At 49.8% G+C, this 19353-nt stretch overlaps 1 protein-coding gene across 1 annotated transcript in view; it reads left to right on the top strand.

Annotated features, from left to right (window-relative positions):
- The window catches only part of LOC119400586 (eukaryotic translation initiation factor 3 subunit D), a 169319-nt gene that overhangs the window by 18474 nt on the left and 131492 nt on the right, over positions 1 to 19353 (top strand). The window contains exon 3 of the mRNA XM_037667649.2: positions 9464 to 9571. Coding sequence (XP_037523577.1) covers positions 9464 to 9571 — 108 coding nt within the window. The remainder of the gene's footprint in view (positions 1 to 9463; positions 9572 to 19353) is intronic.

The raw sequence follows: 19353 nt of genomic DNA, 5'->3' as shown, positions 1-19353 counted from the left end.
GTTATGTAGTGCGTGTGTAGAGGAGGAAGAAACGGCTGAACACTTCATACTGGTCTGTAAAGGGCTTCACCCTACAGTTAAAAAAAATGGCACAGAATTGTTCAAAGCATTGGGGTTTAGGGACAGTAAAGGTAAAATAGACTTTAAGCGGGTAGAAATAACCAGGAGGAGGTTATCTGATTGGTGGCTACAATCAAGGCGCGAGTGAAAATTCGTTCACCTACATAGTGCTAGTTAGTGCTACATAGTGCTAGTGGTAGTGTATTACGACTATGTGGCGTGAGCCGCCGCCCCATCTAAAGGGTACAGCCTTATCCATCCATCCATCCATCCATCAGATCGAACTTCCTCTTGCAGCACCAAACGAAAGCGTAATTATATTCCAAGTGATCGTCTAGCTATGAACACAGAACAATTGTGAATGTGTCACGAAGTAGCGTGATTTTTGACAGCCGCGAACTCGTGACGCATAATCGGCAGACGACGATCTCCCGGAGCGAGCATCGGACCAATGGCGAGGCGAGCTGGGGCAATCGGAAGCCTCGGAACGACTCTCAAGTGTTTGCTTTTTGTGCACTTCTTTCTGAATGGAGGAGCCTGCTGAAGCGGGCAATTTGAACACGGAGGAATGCCCTTTCCGACAAACCCAGGAAGTTGGTCCGCGTTCGCGCCATCGCGAAGCTAGAATTTTTTGAAAATCGCTGTTTTTTTTTTTTGCGATTTCCACAATAATTTTCGCCACCTCGGAGGGCAAAACAAATTTTTCGAAGCACTTCTTGGTGGTTTTCAGTGTAGATATTTTGGAATCAGAAAAAGGGTTCCAGAAACTGAAAATTTGATTTTCAGAAAATGGATTTTTTTTGCCATTTTTTTTGCGATACGAAAGCCGCGTCCCCCCTTAAACGCACAAACACATATACACACTGTCACATATCTCGGGAGCACTTGCAAGCTGGATGTGATTGAGAGAGAGAGATGGGAGGCACACCTTTTACATTGCACAACATGGCAAAAATCAACAAACACTCAAAATTCACACCAAAGAGAAATCACGTGCACAAAATACTGAGCTAGTGACTAATATCCGAACCAGGGTGTAAGAAAAATAATGCAGGTGTTGACACTCCGCTCCACGACGCGTCCTGATAATGTTAGGCGCTTTCGGTCCCTTCGTCGCAGCGCCCCCACGAAACTGCCGCCGGCGCATGTACTATAGGCCTGACTGGCTGCCCAGGCGGCGCTGCGAAAACGGTGCTAAAAAGCGCCCCCTACGACAAGTTCTTTGGTTTCGAGTAGTCAGACAGGCGGCTGCATGCAGCACTAAGCTCAGATGCGCAATGGAGCCGCCGCTGTCGGTTGTGCTGCGCTTTGGATCTCGGCCAGTTTCTGGCGTGGCTGAGTTCTTCAGGCCAAGCAATCTGCGTAAACGCAAGAAGCTCGTCAACGTCAAGTATGTTTACGACGTGCAGGAGATTGAAGGAACCATTTCGGCGCGCTGCAACTCAAAAGTGCAGCGAATCTCATACGACGTTGAACTCGAGTTAAGTTTTACGAGGCATGCTCGCGCGATTAACGACAGTGCATAAACGAAAAGATTGCTGTTAGGAAAGCCGACATGATTTGCATTACACGACGAAACGGAATCAAGAAAGGTCCAGATGAAGGCTAGCCGTCGGCGGCCCGAATGAGCGCATCCGCGTCGTGTGCCGTTTTCTGCCGCATTCAGTCGCAAACACACGTTTTCCCCATGCACGGTTGTAATTTTCAACATTTGCTTCTAGGGAATTCGTCAAATTCTGTCAGCGTGCGGTGGCGGTCGAGAAGCGACGGCGCGCAATGTTTACAGCCGGCCGCTGGAAGCAGCCGGCTGTAAGCTGCCGGAAAAATCGTAGGCACATGCGCAGGGTGACTCATGGCATCGTTTTTCTCGTTTCGCACGAAATGCCGGCTGCATATCCTCGTGATCGCCGTCGGCAGCCACGGCGTGCCGTCTGAACTGCACACAGGGAATATATACATATATAAACGCGTGCACGCGCGTACGAAAAGTAATCAGCACGTTACGTTGCAAACCACGTTTTGCTCGCGTACTCACTTCACGCGTCGGACGGCACGTATCCAGCGGTTCCGTCGCTCCACTTCATACGGCTTTCAGGGGAACCAGTAAAACCGCACATTAGGATCCTTACCCCCATGTTCGAGGCAGTTAACCACGCAACAATAACGGCGGCGACCGCGCTTCGGGACCGCGCTCTGCTCAGAGCCGTCGCCCAGACCACCTGCTTTCGGCACGGTTTGTTGAAGCAGGGATCGCTCGTCAAACATGTCAGACTCTGCAGGCATAGCGGACAAGTTCCTGCGTACATTTTAAGCACTTTTTGAGCCTGAAAACTAGGCGCAAAATTAAGTAAAACGCTTAAAGCAACTGAGAACTGCGTAACTCGCCGGTCGGCGTCTATTTTTGACTACCCAAGCAACTTCGGCACACGCCACCAGGCTCCGCCACAGTACTCAAAACTCCAGCGCGTCAGCCCTATGACGACGAGCTGCATATGTGGAGAACGCAGCGTTCTGACACCATGCCGTGGAGGCAGCTGCGACGTTCGCCGCACGTGACGTTTTTCGGTCACGAAAGACGCGGCATGCGTTTCTAGCTCTAGTTGCTAGCGTGCACGGCACTTTAAGAAAAAAGCAAGGAGAAAAACGAAAAGAAAAACGTGCGTCCGCCTCGTCGCACTCGGTCCATAAGTCGCAGCGCCCCCCACGAAACTGCGGCCGGCGCATGTACTATTGGCCTCGAGATCTTGGAGTGGCGCCCTCTCGCGTGTGACGTCAGAGCGGGGACTCCTCTCTCAACCACGCTGCAGCAGCCGCTGCTCTTGTATGCGGATCGTCTGCTTCAGGCGGGAAGTTTGTCGAACGAACAGCATCGCGACGGTCAACTAACGCCTGCAACGAATGTTTTCGAGTGTAATCTTGAACTTGTTTTAGTTGCGGCCCAATCGACAGGGCCAAGAAACCCCTCGGATGGCCGACGAGTGCGCCGATGCCACCGATCGCATTGCTGGTAAGAAAGTGAAACTATGTGTGAGTGTTCTCGTTCGTTATCTTGTTTCCGCCTTACGATAATAATTAGTTTGGGTGTTTATTTCGATATTTCAGTAAGTGTGCCATTCTCCAGCATCTACAAGTATATAGATAAAGCTTGTGAAAGGTCGCGGTGCCTCATCGAGGGCGAGGCGGTGTACGACGCAGGCCACGTTTTTGAATGCGCGGTCGAGGCCGTTAAAGGGCCCGTAAACAGGCTGCGACTTTTTTTTCACACCCGCCAAACAAGCTCGCTAATCCGTACAGTAGACCGCGGCGATCACGTTTTCCGAATATTACAGCGCTGCGCGCCGCGCAGACCCTTCATTTCGAAAAAACAATTCCCGCTCTTCTTTCCTACGCCTGACCAGTCCTCCTCGTACGCGCAGTGACGTCAACTCGGCGATCGCCGAGTTGACGTAGCACTGAGCTCGTCGATTGGTCTAAACCAGGTCTCAACAAACAGTTGTCAAGTTAACGTCAGTTCCTGTTCCCACCCACCGCTACGAAACTGCGCCTTGTTTTTGGCCCTGCGGTGATGCGGTTTCGGCCACGCAGTTGTCGCGCGTATATTCCTCGCACTGCATAGCACCTGCACGCACTTCGGCGAAACGTTGTTCAGTTGCCGGCTGCAAATCTAGCGGGGAGAAGGGAATCTCCGGTAGCTCGGGACGGGTCGCGCTTGCTCGCGCGGCAAGCGGGTTCTCCAGGCTTTTCTCTCGCGCCCCTTCGACGTCTCGGAAAGCAAGCACGCATTCCTGCTGCATTGTGAACTGTCACAAAGGTTTAAAAATAGTGAATAGCCGAAAACTGCCCGTCAAGTTACGGAGCACGTGCGACAATATAAACAATAAACAACCAGGAGCCACAGCAAGCGGAAGTGCATTGCGACTGATCGAGCTCGCCCATGACGTCAATTGTTGACGTCGTGTCACGTTGCCGAAGTGGGCGGAGTCACGACGACGGGCTACGCCTTTTCCTCCATGTGGCGGAGAAGGGTGGTGAGACCGCGCGAAAATTTGAAACCAGCTGAAACGGATGTTCTAACCCCTGTAACTTCCTTATTATAGCACGTACTCGCAAAATTCTTGCGGCAGCATGTTCACATAGCAAAAGTGCGCATATTTCTTTTCATTACAATTTTTGGACATCGGGGTTGTTTACTGGCCCTTTAACGGAGATCGCATCACCGACGCAGCTCTCGTCCTGCAAACAAGTGCACAAGAGCCGCCTTGTTGCTCCCCCCCTGCCGATGCCCATGATCGCAGTTTGTCCCGTAATGTTAGTTCAGTGAGAACGATATTACGTCAAAGTTCATATTATTACCGCACAGGCCCGTCGCATGGGTATTAGAATATAACAAATAGTTAATCGCTGATTATACCACGCACAGGGCCACAGAGATTAACGTGGCAAAGCCAAGCTGGGTCGAGTTTCACGCCACGCAGCCTAACGAAAAGCTTAAAGAGCTTCGCTTTTAAAATAGTGTCTGCCTGAGGTGAAACCTTTTAGAGAATGTGCACTAAACAGCGGCAACAGGTTTCGCTTATGACTTTATGATAAGCAGTCCGCTAGGCGCGCGCTTGCCTTCATAAGTAAAATATGTAGGTACACCATCGAAATGCAGCCGTAGTCTCAGATATCCCGCGCCGCTCAGCTGAGCTCACGAGGTGCGCTTACGTGCAAGGCAATTCGGAGGCCGCGTCGTCGGCTCCTTGTCTAGGGCCGTCGCGGCAGGTTGTGGGACGGCACTGCACCTGGTGTAAGTCACCTATGCTTATAGCCTGCGTGCAATAACGGCTTAAGTATTGGCGAGGCGCCTAAACACGGTCACAAGCGTAGCAGAAGTCACTGTCCGCGAAGTGCTTGCTGCACACGGTCGATGAAGACGTGGGGCGCATTTTCATTCTGAGCTTGACGATCCACTCCTTCTTCAGCCTCGGGTCCTTAGTGTAGTTGTGAAAGCTAACGCCTTTTTCACGAGCGGACGAAGTACACTGAGGCACAGAGCAGTAGTTCACCATTGTGCAGCACTGGCCGCGGAGACAAGCGGCCGCAGTTCTAAGAAACAAAGAGCTGTAGTTCTAAATGAACGTTAAAAGCAGTCCCACGGTTGTTCGAACAGCGTCAGTAGCCACCATACGCAAAGATAACCAATTGAACTGCTTTTTTGTTCAGATCTACCGCTACGGTGGTTTCAACACGGCGTTGGGCCTACGTAGCAGACGAAAGTGCTCGAATCCCCGCTCTGACGTCATACAGGCGCCGTTCGCAGCGCCGCCATCGGTCGCACACCAGGCCAATAGCCGAACATTATCTGGTCACGCTCTTCCTCGCGGCGGGCGGAGAGTGTCGACACCTTAGTTTTCTTACACCGTGATCCGAACTAAAATAACAATCCATCCATGTTAGGCTCAGCTCTTTTGTCCAAAGTCAGTCTAGCCACTAAGGCTTCTCTGTCGCTACTGTCGCTACCCAAATTGAACATTCTTACTGTTCATGACGTCGGCTCTTTAACAAAGTAGCCCCGCCGTCCCGTCGTGTCCGTCGTTGACGTTCTTGAAGAGGTCCTACAGTCGTTGATCAGCATTTGCGCAGCTTCTCTCCATTGCCCATATCCTGGTCGTCGTCGAGATAGTTGTCAGTCTTGAAAGGTTAGGCCAAACGATCTTCGGCCTCTGTTTCCAAGTGCTGCCTGGCCAAACCGACGACGTGGCGCTTCGGAGACATTCGTGTGGGTCACAGTCATCCTGCTGAGAAGGTGAAGTGCTGCTGTTGCACCGGGAACTGCTGTGACAAGGTGCTGCAGGTCCGGGGAGCCTCGCTCGGTTGCTACCAAGGTCTTAAAGCTTATTGTAATACAGTCGACGTCCGATTTCCCGGACCCTCAAGGACCGCGAAAACGTCCGGAAAATCGGGCAGTCCGGAAAAACGAATGCACGTGAAAACGCACATTTTTGGTAGGTATTTTTCGCTGACGGAGAGGGTCACAGCCGGAGTACAAGATTCCCATAGCAATTCAGCCAATGCATTGTTTAGGTGGCTCTGAAAAGAGCCGTTTATAAAAAAAAAAATACGACGTGGCCGGCACTACCTCATAGGTCAGCACTTGGGCGCAAAGAAGTCGCTTATTTTCTTTTGCACGGTCCGCTTGCCCGCGATTATGTCTGCCTCAATTTCAGTCAACGTCATGTTGCCGCTGTACACCAATGACAGTGTCATCAGTGCTCGCGTCAACTCCGTGTTCGTTGGCTGTGTAGGAGCTGGCTCTTCGTTCTCGGTGTCGGAGTCATCGGAATCCTCCGTAACTTGAATGATTTCGTCATCGATCAACTCCGCACATAGCTCGAGGTCTTTGTCAGCGTCGGCGAAGCCCTCAAGGGTTATCTCGGCTGGAATCAACACGCCGCCAGCGCGCACATTGTCGAAGGCAACGTCCGCGGATGGCAGTTCGTCATCGTGAGCCTACGAGGTGGCTTTGTGCGCTTCGAAGGCGCGGACGAAGACGAAGGAGCAGTCGGTGCCATTGCTGTAAACGGCGAATCCGCTCGACGAAAAGCGCAGCACGAAACAGCTAGGAACTCGGTGGATGCTGAAGGTCGGGAAACGTGATCACTGAAGGTAGCGCGCAGCAGCAGACGATCAACCGCAGACACGACCGCAGAGCTGGCACAGCTGACAAAACAACACGTGAACGAACACAGTGAGGTTTGGCTTGGCTAAGCTACGGCTGGCAACGGATTGACACGTGCGGTTTCGAGGTTACGGCAGCCGCGGCGCGGTGCGGCGTTGCTGCTGATGCGAGTATGGTGGGTTCAAGGCGAAAATGAAAACAACCAAAATGGCGGCGTCGGTGGTGACTTTGGGTCGGCGGTTAACAGTAAAAAGTCCGGGAAATCGGATGGCGAAGGCTATAAGCGTCCGGAATTTCGGACTTTTTAATACATTGACTCTACGGGGAACTTGACGGTGCCACAGATGAGTCCGGGAAATCAGGCATGTCCGGAATTTCGGGCGTCCGGGAAATCAGACGTCGACTGTAGACGCAAGCATACTTTACTAGCTTTGAGAAAAAAACCTTGATGCGCAAGCACCACCAGAAGACAGAAGCACAAGAAGTTAGCGGGCTGCTTAGGCATCTAGGCTTTTCTTGGAAGTTATGTACCAACTATCCAAGCAACAAGTTCTGCTAAGGTAGTTGCTGTCACTGATGAAAGGGCGCTCCTTTCAATTGATGATTCTCAGTTGTGAATTGGAGCACAACACAGCTATGTCGGCTAAGGCCTTTCCAACCTTCTGAAAAGTGGTTTGTACCAACATGCCAATTGATACTGTGTTACACTGCTGAACTATTTCCCACTCTATCATGAGGGTCCTACGTTCAGGAAGCTCGTTGTAGGTTGCAAGCACTGCCACTGCCGAACATCCGCCGAGTTCCGGCAACTCGTCGATGGTAATGGAAATGGGGTGGTCTTTCATCGAAGAGCTTATTGTCGCAGCGTGTCACACTGACCTCGTGTAGGTATTTTCGATGTACAGTAGGCTTTCAGTAAACGGAACCTGAAGGGACCAGGAAAATGTGTTTCCGTTTAACAGGAGTTCCGTTTACTGAGAGATGAATAGGGGTGCGGAATCCAAGTATGAAACCAATCGTGTTAGATGCAGTTGTTCCGTTTAAGGCAGCAGTTCCGTTTAACAGATTTCCGTTTACTGAGAGTTTACTGTAGTTGATTAATACCTGGCATCATGCGTGCCGCTGGACGCTTGCTTCGAAAGAGGCTGCCAAGAGGTCCATCAGCCTGGTCCAGTGGAATCCCAGCATGACAGATAGCACGGCAAAACTGGTGCGGGAGCTAATTTATATCGGCCAAACCGGCCGATATATCAATGACCGGTTAGAACATGACCTTTCGATAAAGAATGGAACAGGTCATATTGGCCATTAAAATCAGAGTTTATCGGATAAATCCGAATTGTCAAAAATTTAACCAGCGAGTGTAATAAAAGTTTCTTCTGATTTATCTGAAAACATGGAGCCCTAGTTATAAATGATCTATGATGTGTGTGTGTGTTTCTTCCATAAACTTTGTGGGAATCGAGCGCACCCTTCCCTTTGGCGCCTCGTTCCCCAGCTAGCGCGCGTGTTGGCCCTGCGCGGCTCGAGCGCCGGGAACCGCCGTTAATCGGCGGTATGGCGACCGCGGCGGCAGCGCCAGGCCTCTTTGTCTGGTGCAAGCCATGCGTCAGCCTCCCGGCGCGCGGGCAACGCGTCCGGGCATGCCTCGACATGCTCACGCCACCAAGCTAGCTTACGTCACTGTGCAACGCCGTTCCCATTGGCCGCCAGTGACAACCCCCTTCCCCCTTGAGCTCGCTTCTGTCTGGCGCGGGCTTGCCCGCGTCAGATGCTCTCAGGCTAGCACGAGAGGTTGACGCGCTGCTCTAGCAGGCGGCTTCTCGTTCGTGTGCTCGACTGCTGCCCTTTGTGTGATAGTCGTAGCACCGCTGGCAAGCGTACTCGATCGGTCTTGCGGAGTTCCCTTTACGGCCTGCAAGCCCGTGACTGTCGTACTGTGCTGCATCTTGGGTTAATAAACCCGTGTTGTTTGTTGACCTCCTGCCTCGAGTGCCTTTTCTGCGCCGTGCCGGAGAATCGACGAACCCGGCCGTAGCGTCTTTGTTCGCTGCGGCAGTGGAGAACGTCGCGTCCCTTCACGGTCGCATCGTAGGGTAAGCTTGCGCTAAACCTATCTCCACAACTTTCAGTTGCCAGCCTGCGCTTGTGCATGGGCCTTCCTTGTCCCCAGTTTTCTCGCGCGCTTTTTGTCATATTGGAACCTTCTTGAATGTTCTACTCCAGTAGTGTGTGCACTGCATATCGTATAGTGCATCCGACGACAACGCTGGTAAGTGGAATGACTCGTGAATATGCCATGACTGGCTCTGATATTGTGCCATTGTTGCACTGTGTGCACTGGAGTTTCGTTACTTCAATGCCAGGCTCCAGTTAGGCTCCACCACAGTGAAACTGGTTCAGACTCTGAGAGGCTACTGCAGTGGCAGATGTGCTGGCATAGTCAAGCGAAGAATGCGCGGCACCGCCTGTTTGGAAACCGTGAAGCAGGTTTCTGGGCATCTGAGTTTGGTGTAGCCCAGCGTGGCCCGTGCAATGTGAAGATGAAGCTATTTGGAGCCAGGTTAGTCCTAGCACACCAGTAGCCGTCTGTCGCGTCAGCGGTCCTGGAACTGCCGGGCTCTCGAGGGTTACCGGCCTGAGGGCGCTGTGCCGTGCGCACATGCTTTTGTCGGAGTATATGCGCATTTTTACAGACTAATGGGTAGATTAACCTTTCTGTTCTTCTGCCTGTGGTTGCAGCTGGCCAAGACAGAGGGACAGTCTTACAAGGTGTTTGCCACTGACGCCATCATCGCCTGCCTTATGTGTGCTGGTCGGTCGGTCTACTCCTGGGACATTGTTGTTCAGGTGCGTACCACTGCAACATTCTCGAATGCAAATCAGTGTCACACGACACTGTATCTGTGATTGCATCTGCATGTATGATTGCATATTGTAATGTATCTTCTAGGTTGACAGTATTAATAATCATGCAAACAAAATTTAGGTTGGTAATTATCCTGTTAGCAGTCAGTGGGTATTCTAGAGCAAGAATTTTATGGGGTCCCAAGTTTTCTTGCTGTTGACCTCCAAAGGTCTAACTTAAATTAAGCTGTAATTCTTCCTTCTAGCAATAATGTTGTGACTGTTAAACAAGGTGTTGCTTCAAAATGGTCAGTTGTTGGGCTAGTTGGATCGACAAACCAAATCCACGCTCCCCTATGCAAGGTGTCGCTTTTATGCTTCTATGGATGTCTTTTTTTTTAATCAATCTGTTCATCATCTTACATTTAATTTGTTTGAACTCTGTGATTCGAGTTCTTTCGAAATCTGAGGCCCAGATAAATAAAACAAAACTGTTGTTACTTTGCCCGAGTGCTGCCAAACCCACACATATATTCATTGAGGGTTACAAAAATTACATCGTTATAACTGATTGTGGGATTGCGTGGTGAACAACATAAGTGGGAGGAGAGCTTCTGTTAACTTATGCATATATATGCACAGTGCAGACAACTTAAACCTAAAAGCTTTTTTTACCACTGATATATTCTAGGCAGTCCGTTTCTAGGCGCAGGTGCACGAAGCAGAGAATCTCAGTGATATGAACTTGGCTGATATGAATTTGTAATATTCCTTGGCCGAATTCTACTCTGTCCAGTGGGGCCAAAATTCAGATGTTCCAAACACTTTTCTGTGTCGCTACGGGTGATACGAACTTGGGTACCGAAACCGTCGAGTGATGACCAGAGCAGCGTGCTCTGGAAAGTTCAGAAGTACGCGCGCAGCCTGCGCACACACATTCAGAACCGCGGTTATCGTTTGGCACAACCGCCGTGGATGAAGCCGGCGGTCGCCATCGACGCGATCATGTAGGGCATCGACAAAATTCCGAAAATAAAGGCGCACCCAATGCTATGCTCACAGAGTCAAAGTGATGCTGCTTGCTGCAACAGCTGCAGTCAAAGCCACAGAAGACATGATCATAGATAGCAACGACGTATTTTAAAGGCACTGATACAAGTACAGATGGCCGGAAGATAGCCGGATAGCCGGAGCTATAATAGGAGGCCATCAGGACCTCCATAGCAAAATGAAAAATGAGACAGGCACTACGAGAGCCAAAACGAACTGAGTCATTATTTTTCCCGCGTCCCCATCTTCCAGTCTCCAGGCGTGTTAGCTATTAACATTGTGACAGGCACAGTGCCGCCCTTACACAGATTGAAAACGGAACTACCGTTTGCCACAACCCCGCCACGTGCAATGCCGCGCTTGCTATCGACATCATCGATAGCGACTACACCACTCCATAGGTATGCGGCTAACACAGCAGTAGATTAAAGGCAATGAAGTTGTAAGAAAGCTCGAAGCGTTTCGGCGTTCCTGTCCTTCACTTATGACTGTGTTGGAGCACACTTTAGCACTTAGTTTTCACTTGGCCTCAAGTGAAGCTTCGATGCACACGTTTGCAGCAGTCAGCTGTGCCGTCTGTACTGGTCCGTTCGCGTGTGCTGCAGAAAGACATGCGGAGTTATTTCGACAGACAATAAAGTTTTGTGCGTATATCGTGATTGAAAACTGACTTTGCTAGTTTTTTGATGATACGAAATTTTGGGTGGCACGAATGTTTCTCTCGCCCGTGCAAATTGTATCGCCGAGATTCTACTGTACTGGCATAGCACGGACTTTGAAGCATGTGATCATGAAGTCCATGCATGGAGTTCGGCTTTGGCCCCAGTTATCAGCAAAGTGCTCGGTGTCACAATTGAAATGGGTCACACTGCAATTGCTGCTGGCCCATTACCAGGGTGTCTACCGACCGGGAAAGCCAAGAATTCTCAGGGATTTTGGATAATCTGGAAAAACTCAGGGAAAACTCAGGGAAATTGTGCTCCCATCAGGGAAAATCCACAGTAACTTTACTGAAGGGGAACGAAGTTGTGGTAACGCTGGCTCGAAGTTTGTGAATGCATTTTCAAATCGACGGCCGCTGTGGCTGCGGGGAAGGGGTGCACCTCGATGCTCTGTTCGCCTTCGGAGCGGGGGGTGAGATGAAGAATCCGGCTAATGCGTGCATGCGGGAACCATGAACCACGGCACATCGTATCGTGCAATGTTGTCAGGGTGTTCTGTGACTATGCCGTGTAGTTCTGTATCGTTTGTCGCGCGTGCTGTGATATGGTGTTTTTGTTATCGCCGCGTGCCAAGTAACAAGCGTGATTAATTGCAGTGGTGGTAGTAGTAGATGTAACGAGCTTGAGTTATCTTGCAAGCGATCGCGATCGTTCAGGAAGCGGATATCGTCGACAAGGCTAGTATCTTGCAAGCTATCCCGATCGGCGAGAAAAGACACGACGCTTGTTATAGCTCACTCGCTCTGATCCCGAGCTTCAAAGATGCTATGGCTCTGTGTAGATAGAATAATTTTCCAGGCGAGAGTGAGCGTAAGTAACGGGCCCATTTAGAGCAAGTGAAAGCTATTTTTCTTTATTTTCCCCGATGAGGGTGAGGGAACAACAATTTAGGCAGTCGACGATATTTTTTGGGGCCCAAGCTCGCATTATCAGCCACGCAACTGCTTATGTGGGTGTCTTGCTACAAAGCCGAATTACAAACTTTTCAGAGCCAAGGCATAGTTGCGACCGAAATTCGCGACACCGGCACGGGTCCCAATTGTCGGTTCGGTGCACGATGTCGGAAAACAGAACGTGACCATCATAATCGGATGTGCCATTATTCAGGCTGTTGCCGTGCTTTCATGCAATCTTAGCCCGCAGCTGTTTTGCTTTCTTTTTGCGATAGCATATATATATATATATATATATAGACACTAGGCGAATTTATTGCCTTCTCCATGATCTTCCTTAGCAAGTACAAATCGCGATTACATCACCCCACGTGTCGTACTCCATACGCGAGTGAAAGTGCGCGAGCGCTGCCGATGAACGGGGCTGAAAGGAGCACTGACACAAAATTTCGAAGGCAAGATAACCTATGGGATGGATTGTGCTGACACACACGCATCATCCTCGAAATGTCAACGGATAATATAGCCTAGAACGCATTTAAAATCACGTTAAAGTGCGCGTCGTCCACTCTATGCAAAACGCGCCTTTGGTGTTCTTGTAAACACCAAACCGCCACCTGTGTCACGAGGTCGTGTTGGTTGCCACGATTGCTGCGGGCGCTCTCCCACTCTCTCCTAGCAGACCTTTTCAACAGAAAGAAGGGAGACTTGCACGGGAGTACAAAGGTGGATGTCCTGCCTGGGCAGTGCATCTTGGGGGGGGGTGTCACTCATATTTACAACGCCTTATAGGGAAACCAGCGCTGGAGTTTCCTTGCCGCCGTGGCGGTAAAGGCGCGCACTTCTCAGCCGATCCCGCGGACGACACGCACAAGGATGGCTAGTAGCGAAGGCGGTGCGGGCACTGAACGCCGAACAAAAAAAATGAGGCTGACGGTTACTGCAGCGTATATAAGTGTCATAACTACGTAGGAATGAGAGGTGATATATCTTTCTACGTCTTTCCTGCAAACCATACGAGCAAGAACGGAGGTAACGTTCGATACAAGCTGTCAGGCGAGCGGGGTAAGTTCGGTCCTCTTTGGCGGCGTCGAGCTGGGGTCTAAAGCGAATTTCGCGTGTTTTATTGTTTTATACAACAGTGAAGACGGCCAGCTATGGGAGCACTTGAGGCATGTCAGTTGACGACGTGCATCGGCTAAGTTACTGAGCTCGAGTGCTACCGCTGCGACGTGCTTGCAGGCGCCGTCGCTGCCGGCCTTGCAGGAACAGGTGGCCCCACTTATCAGGCGCTGAGACGACAGCTAGAGGCGGAACACATAAAAACTGCATTAAGTAACGTGCACAAGTTTCGTTCGAAATGAAAACATGTAGTGCCAGCGTTGCGATCACGCACGGAGTCAACTCGCTGTACGATTAAACCAACTTGCGATTTACTGCGTACAGCTTCGCGCTTATTTTACACAACTACACGCACCGTAAAGAAACAGGACAGGAACACGCGGTAATAACCGATCTAGCATGAAATGCTCGCTTACCTGAAGTGTGACATCGTAGCGGCTTGGTGTGTACTTGCGAGTGGCATTTCGTGCCCTGGTGAGGAACTGCTGTCACGGCACGACACCGTCTCTTCCACATCGTACACGTATTTCGCCTTGCACAGCTTCGCCCCGTTTTCAGTGCCTTTCCGCGGAAGTGGTCCTCAGGCCATATTATTTTACTAAAACCATAGCGGAGCACAACTGGCGCCATAGCTGTCGACAACTTAAGCACGGACCGCGAACCCGGGAACCACGCTAGCGGTTACGCAGGCGCGCTCGCCGCGGCACACTGCGAAAAATATATAAAGCTTTGCAAATTTTCTTCAGTTCTTTCGCTTGATGGCGCTAGCTGAATGAGCATTGGCAGAAACCTTGTTAATGTTTTATTTTCTCTCTCTCGGAAGCTTGAACCGAAGCGAAACGACGCGCACAGCCGAAAACATATGCGAGCTGCAACAAACGTCGTCGGATCGAGCGGCGGACTTATGCCGCGACTTCCCGCCAGGTGCATTTTTTCGGCGCGCCACCTATCCAGCGCTGGTCTCCCATAGGGCATTGTAGCAGCACCCAGGAAGCCTTCGTTGAAAAAGTTATCGACGCGGTGCTCTTTTGCATGCGGTTTTGTGTGCTCACGTAGCCACTGTGTCTACATAGCCACCACTCGGCGCTCTCTGAAACCGAAACTGCGACTGGGCGCTATAAAACCGTCTCCAAATAATTAACGGTTGCGCTCCCGAGCAAACGATTTTCCAGCCGTGATAACGAACTTAGCTATCTTGAGCTTTAACTGTACTCTGTACTATTCAAATGGGATTAAATCATTTTATTTTCTAATGTGCGTACAGTCAAACCCGGGTATATCGAACTCGCCAAAAAACGTTTATTAGTTCGATATATGGCATAATTCGATATAGGCCCGCTATAGGATTTGACACAAAGGCACATACAAATAAGAAAAGTACTTTATTAATATGGTGGCTTACTTGCGTGCCCTACTTTGGAACAAGATAGTCCTGGATTTTCTTCTGTTTCAACAACTTCGCTGCCTGCGACAGCACGCACGCCTCCACGTCCAACGAGTCGGAGCAGCCTTGTATATTCACGCAAAGCGCCGGACCAATGCAAGTGCACTAATCACTTCGGAGGATGTAGGCAATGGGCCATCCATCGTCAATTTCCTTATTGCTGTCGCTTTGGCTTGTGGTCGGCACGACGTCTGCAACGCATTCGTCGTCTCGTAGCTGGCCCATGATGGTGACATCATCGTCTGCACTGACGAACTCGTCGAATGTCGATCCGTATGCGGTGGCGACGCCGGACTTCTCACCGCGCTCGACTCGATTTGTGATTTCGAGCTGCGTGGCGAACGGCAAATTCTGCCTCTTGCACAAGCCATGAAGACAGCGCGCCAAGAAAGTTCACAGAGCGCCAACAGGCAACACCACCAGCACGGACCACGCTGAACTCGTGGAAAAGAGGCAGCAGCAGGCACGCAAGCATAAAGAAAAAATGGCGCTCACTTCTACTGCTTCTACCGCTCTCCGCGCCTCGGAGAAAGCGCGACGGCCTCTGATTGGCTGTAAGCGCTGCGAGCAGGCCAGGATCATTTTTTCAGGGGGGTGTTCGGCCGTGCACAGCCGGGTCTAAACCACTTTTCCTAGGGTGGCGCGCGGCAGTTTTCCCCGCCACCGCGAGGGAAAGCCAACTTGCTGGGGCACTTTTGAGGCACATGGAGTTTGATATATCGGTTGTCGTTGCTATTTTCGTTCGATGTAACAGTAACTTTTGCTATATATTCTCAACGTAAATTTACCGTGTTAGAAATTGTTCGATATACGGGATAATTTGATATAAACGGATTCGATATAGTCGGGCTCGACTGTACTAGAGAGTGACATGATTGAGCGACATGATGTCTACCCATCTTAAAGGGACACTAAAGAGAAACAATGAATTGGTTTAGATTGATAAAGTGTTCTCGGAGAACTCTTGTGTAGTTTATGTCACCACCATAGGTTTATTATTAGAGGAGAAAACCAAGTTCAAGTTTCATTTTTAAATTTCGCGCCGCACTTTGTAATTCGTGACGTAAAGGTTTCAAAGAGCATTTAACGTATTTTGGCGCCACTGGCTCGACGAAATTTGCACAAACTCGTTATGTCAAGTCTCTGGCCCCTTCAGAGGACAATGTACTTCGATTTAACCGATTAGGAACTACGTAGGCCCAAGCAGGCGCCATCAAAAATATGTGATGTCACGGCAAATGGTGTGGGAATTCCAAGGCGGCGTCGCCACCTGTATTTTCTTTTTGCGCGTTTTCTCGCTTATTAAGCGTCTTCGCGCAGAAAGCGTGGTGTTTTTGGTATCGTGGAAGACTACTTTACTAATGCGAGAAAAATCGTTTTGCTCTTAGTGTCCCTTTAACATAACACAAAGTTTTGTTTCACTCAGGAAATTTTAGCAAAAAGACTCAAGGAAAACCTGGAAAACTCAGGGAATTTAGAAATGTCAACGCGGTAGACACCCTGATTACCCGTTGAAGAATTCCCAACTAGCTTCCTGCAGTTTTTTTTTTTTTTTTTTTTGGGCACGTAGAATGCATTGGCAGCCTCTGGAACGCTGCTGGGAACTAGCGTTGAAAGTTTTTTGGCCTGGGGTAGTCGGGACGATTAATCACGATCAAGAACACACGCGGCCTCACGGTCCCGGACCGGTGGTCAGTCAGTCAGTCAATGAACTTTATTTATATATTGTCCTGAGGAGCCGATTCCCCTCAAGAGGGAGGGTCGGCGCGGGCCGCGCCCACGTGGGGACAGGAAGAGCGAGCCCCTCCGCCAAATTGCGGCCCCTGGACAGCCCGGATTGGACTCCCGGTCCGAGCTGGTGATTGCCGTCCTCCAGGCGTCCTCTGTCTGAGATTCTCGCAATCGCGCAGCGCCGTGCATTGCCAGAGCATGTGGGCTAACGTGCATCGTCTCTCATCGCAATGAGGGCAGTGCGGCTTATGCTGTCAATAAATTTGCTGTACACTAAAGGGACGGGTAAGTACCCGTTTGCAGCATTCTTAATGTGACTGACTGGGTCCTCGAGAGTTGCGGGTGCGGGAGTGGAAAGCTAGGGCCAATTGATAATGTTTGCAGATCTCATTAAAGGTGAAGAGAGAATCAAGCTGCTGGATGCCATCCCCAAAATTAGATGCCGATTGCCCGTCACGGTGGGACAGTTCGCGTGCGCGGGTATGGGCAAGCTCATTGGCATTGGGGATAACAGGGTGGACATCCTTGCCCATGTGGGCAGGAAACCAGGTGATGTTGCCGTCGATTTCTGTGCAATTTGGTCTTTTGGTAAGAATATGGGCCGCCTGCTCACAGATTGACCCGGTCATGAACGCTCGTGCAGCAGCCCGAGAATCAGTGAAAATGCGCGTGCGCATGGGAATCGTCACGGCCAGTGCTATAGCAGCCTGCTCTGCCCTGGCCGGTGTGGTATCTCGAAGAGATGCTGCTGTGAGGAGTTTACCGTGAAGGTCAGTGACCACAGCCACGAAATTGGCTGTGCCGGGATACTGTGCTGCGTCAATGAACGCCACAAGTTCAGGGGTGGCAGAGGCGGAACTGAGTAGCGACCTAGCCCTAGCGGCCCGGCGGCCGACATTATAGAGTGGGTGAACATTTCTAGCGCTGGTAAATCTTCACATAGCTGCTTGGAAAACGGTCATTTCCGCGCGGTAAATAACAAAACATCGTCCCGTGACTGCAGCAGGTGTGGGTAACCAAAGCTGCCTGAAGCCCTCGTGTGGACAGTCTAAGGTCAAAAAGCGGAGGGCAGGGCTGAGAATTCTTCAAGACAAGCCGGTGTAATAATTGCCGGGCTTTCTTGCGTGTCACCCTCACCAAAAATACAGCAAATTACTGGGGTTGTCAAAAGAAAATGGAGCTGCCCGGTTGTAATTCTTGCTGCTTCAATAAGCATGTCAATTCCTAAATGTTATGGTGCAATATTCAGTCTGTTTAGTGAAAAGTAAACATTGTGATTTTTTTCAGATGGGGACAATGGTAAAAGGGGCGACACGTACAAGTGCTGAAATTTTATTGCACACAAAAGGTATAAATGTTGCGGAAAAATAAATCAACGGAAACATTAAAGCGGGAAATGACTTGTCATGATTACACTTGCTCCTCTAGAAATGACAATTCTTTCTGCAACGGACAGGCGCCTTGCTGATACATAGTGAGCCTTCATGACCTATCTGGGCGGCTTCATTGATTTTGCTAGCACTTTGGTCTTGATGTCCACCAATGATCATGGTTTCTTTGAACAGCAGGGTGCATTCACAGGAACGACAGTGAATAGCAAGGAAGCCATTGCTAGCATTTCCAGCATTTAGTCAAAATAGGAAAAAAACTTGCAAAAACTTAAAGGGGTACTGACACGAATATTTTCAGTTGTCGTTTTTTTGCGTCAAATGGAAGTTCAAGCCCTCAAGAGCCTAGAAAAGGTAGTGCTAAGCGCGAGTCCGCCCTGAAAAAGTATTACAGTACGTTTTTAAAAGCTAGTTTCGGTTCCTACTGTACCCTGACGTCACAACACGGTATGAGCTTCTCGTCACGTGCTCGCACAATATACAGTGACGTTTCCACGGCCGCTCCGCAACGTGGCTCCGTTGGTGACGCACAAGCGGCCATATTGGAAGTTTTGATGATGCACAAGCGGCCATCTTGGAAGTTTTGGTACCTAACGTCATCACAACTAGCCAGACTGCTGCGTGAAGTCACCAGAATTTGTACTGTAGCCTGACGTCAAGCTAGTGTCGATGTCAGTAGGTGCGCCATGGAAAAATTGACTTTAATATCAAATTAAAATACCTTATGAGCATTTTCTGAGCTTCACACTTTCTCAGAGCCGTCTCTGCATGCAGGAGATATGTATGGCACAGTAAAGTCGCCTTCGAAAAAAGGTGTCAGTACCCCTTTAAGGGAGGACGCGAGTCCTAGAATAGTAAAAAATGGACAAAAATTCAGGTTTGAGAAAAACCCATTTTAGGCATGTTTGCACCCCTGAACAGGGGCGACACGTACAGTCTTGTTTGTGGTGGAGGTGGAGTTCATCCTTCGGTTCTGGGTACTATAGGGCTTTATAACAAGATTTTGCCAATACATTGGCAGGGCATGGTCACATATGTGGTATGCCTATTCTCGTGAAGAACAAACATACCAAATCATATAACCACTAGTGCTGTTCCTGCACTTCCACAAAAGTTACAGTTCTCTGAAACTTCAAATGCGTTTTTCTCAGTTTGATATTTTGCTCAACGCACTCAGCCTTACGGGGCTTTTTCCGTGTTGTTGTTGAGTAAAAATCACAAATTTGGTATCATTTTACTCGTATTGAAACGATCTGGGGGGTGATGCCATTTGCATTACTCTAGCATCATTTTGCAAATTATAATTGGAGATATTAATGAGATGAATAAGAAAAATAATCAACAGTGAGTGTTCATCTGTTTTCTGACCTTCACAGTGCTCTCAGGTGAATAAATAGCATCACCCCTACAGCATGACCTGGGCATTGGGGCCATG

This window comes from Rhipicephalus sanguineus, chromosome 7 (genome assembly GCF_013339695.2).
Source record: "Rhipicephalus sanguineus isolate Rsan-2018 chromosome 7, BIME_Rsan_1.4, whole genome shotgun sequence".
NCBI classification, from domain to species: domain Eukaryota; kingdom Metazoa; phylum Arthropoda; class Arachnida; order Ixodida; family Ixodidae; genus Rhipicephalus; species Rhipicephalus sanguineus.
The sequence above is the reverse complement of the archived record's forward strand: the minus strand, read 5'-3'. Positions and strand labels throughout refer to the sequence as shown.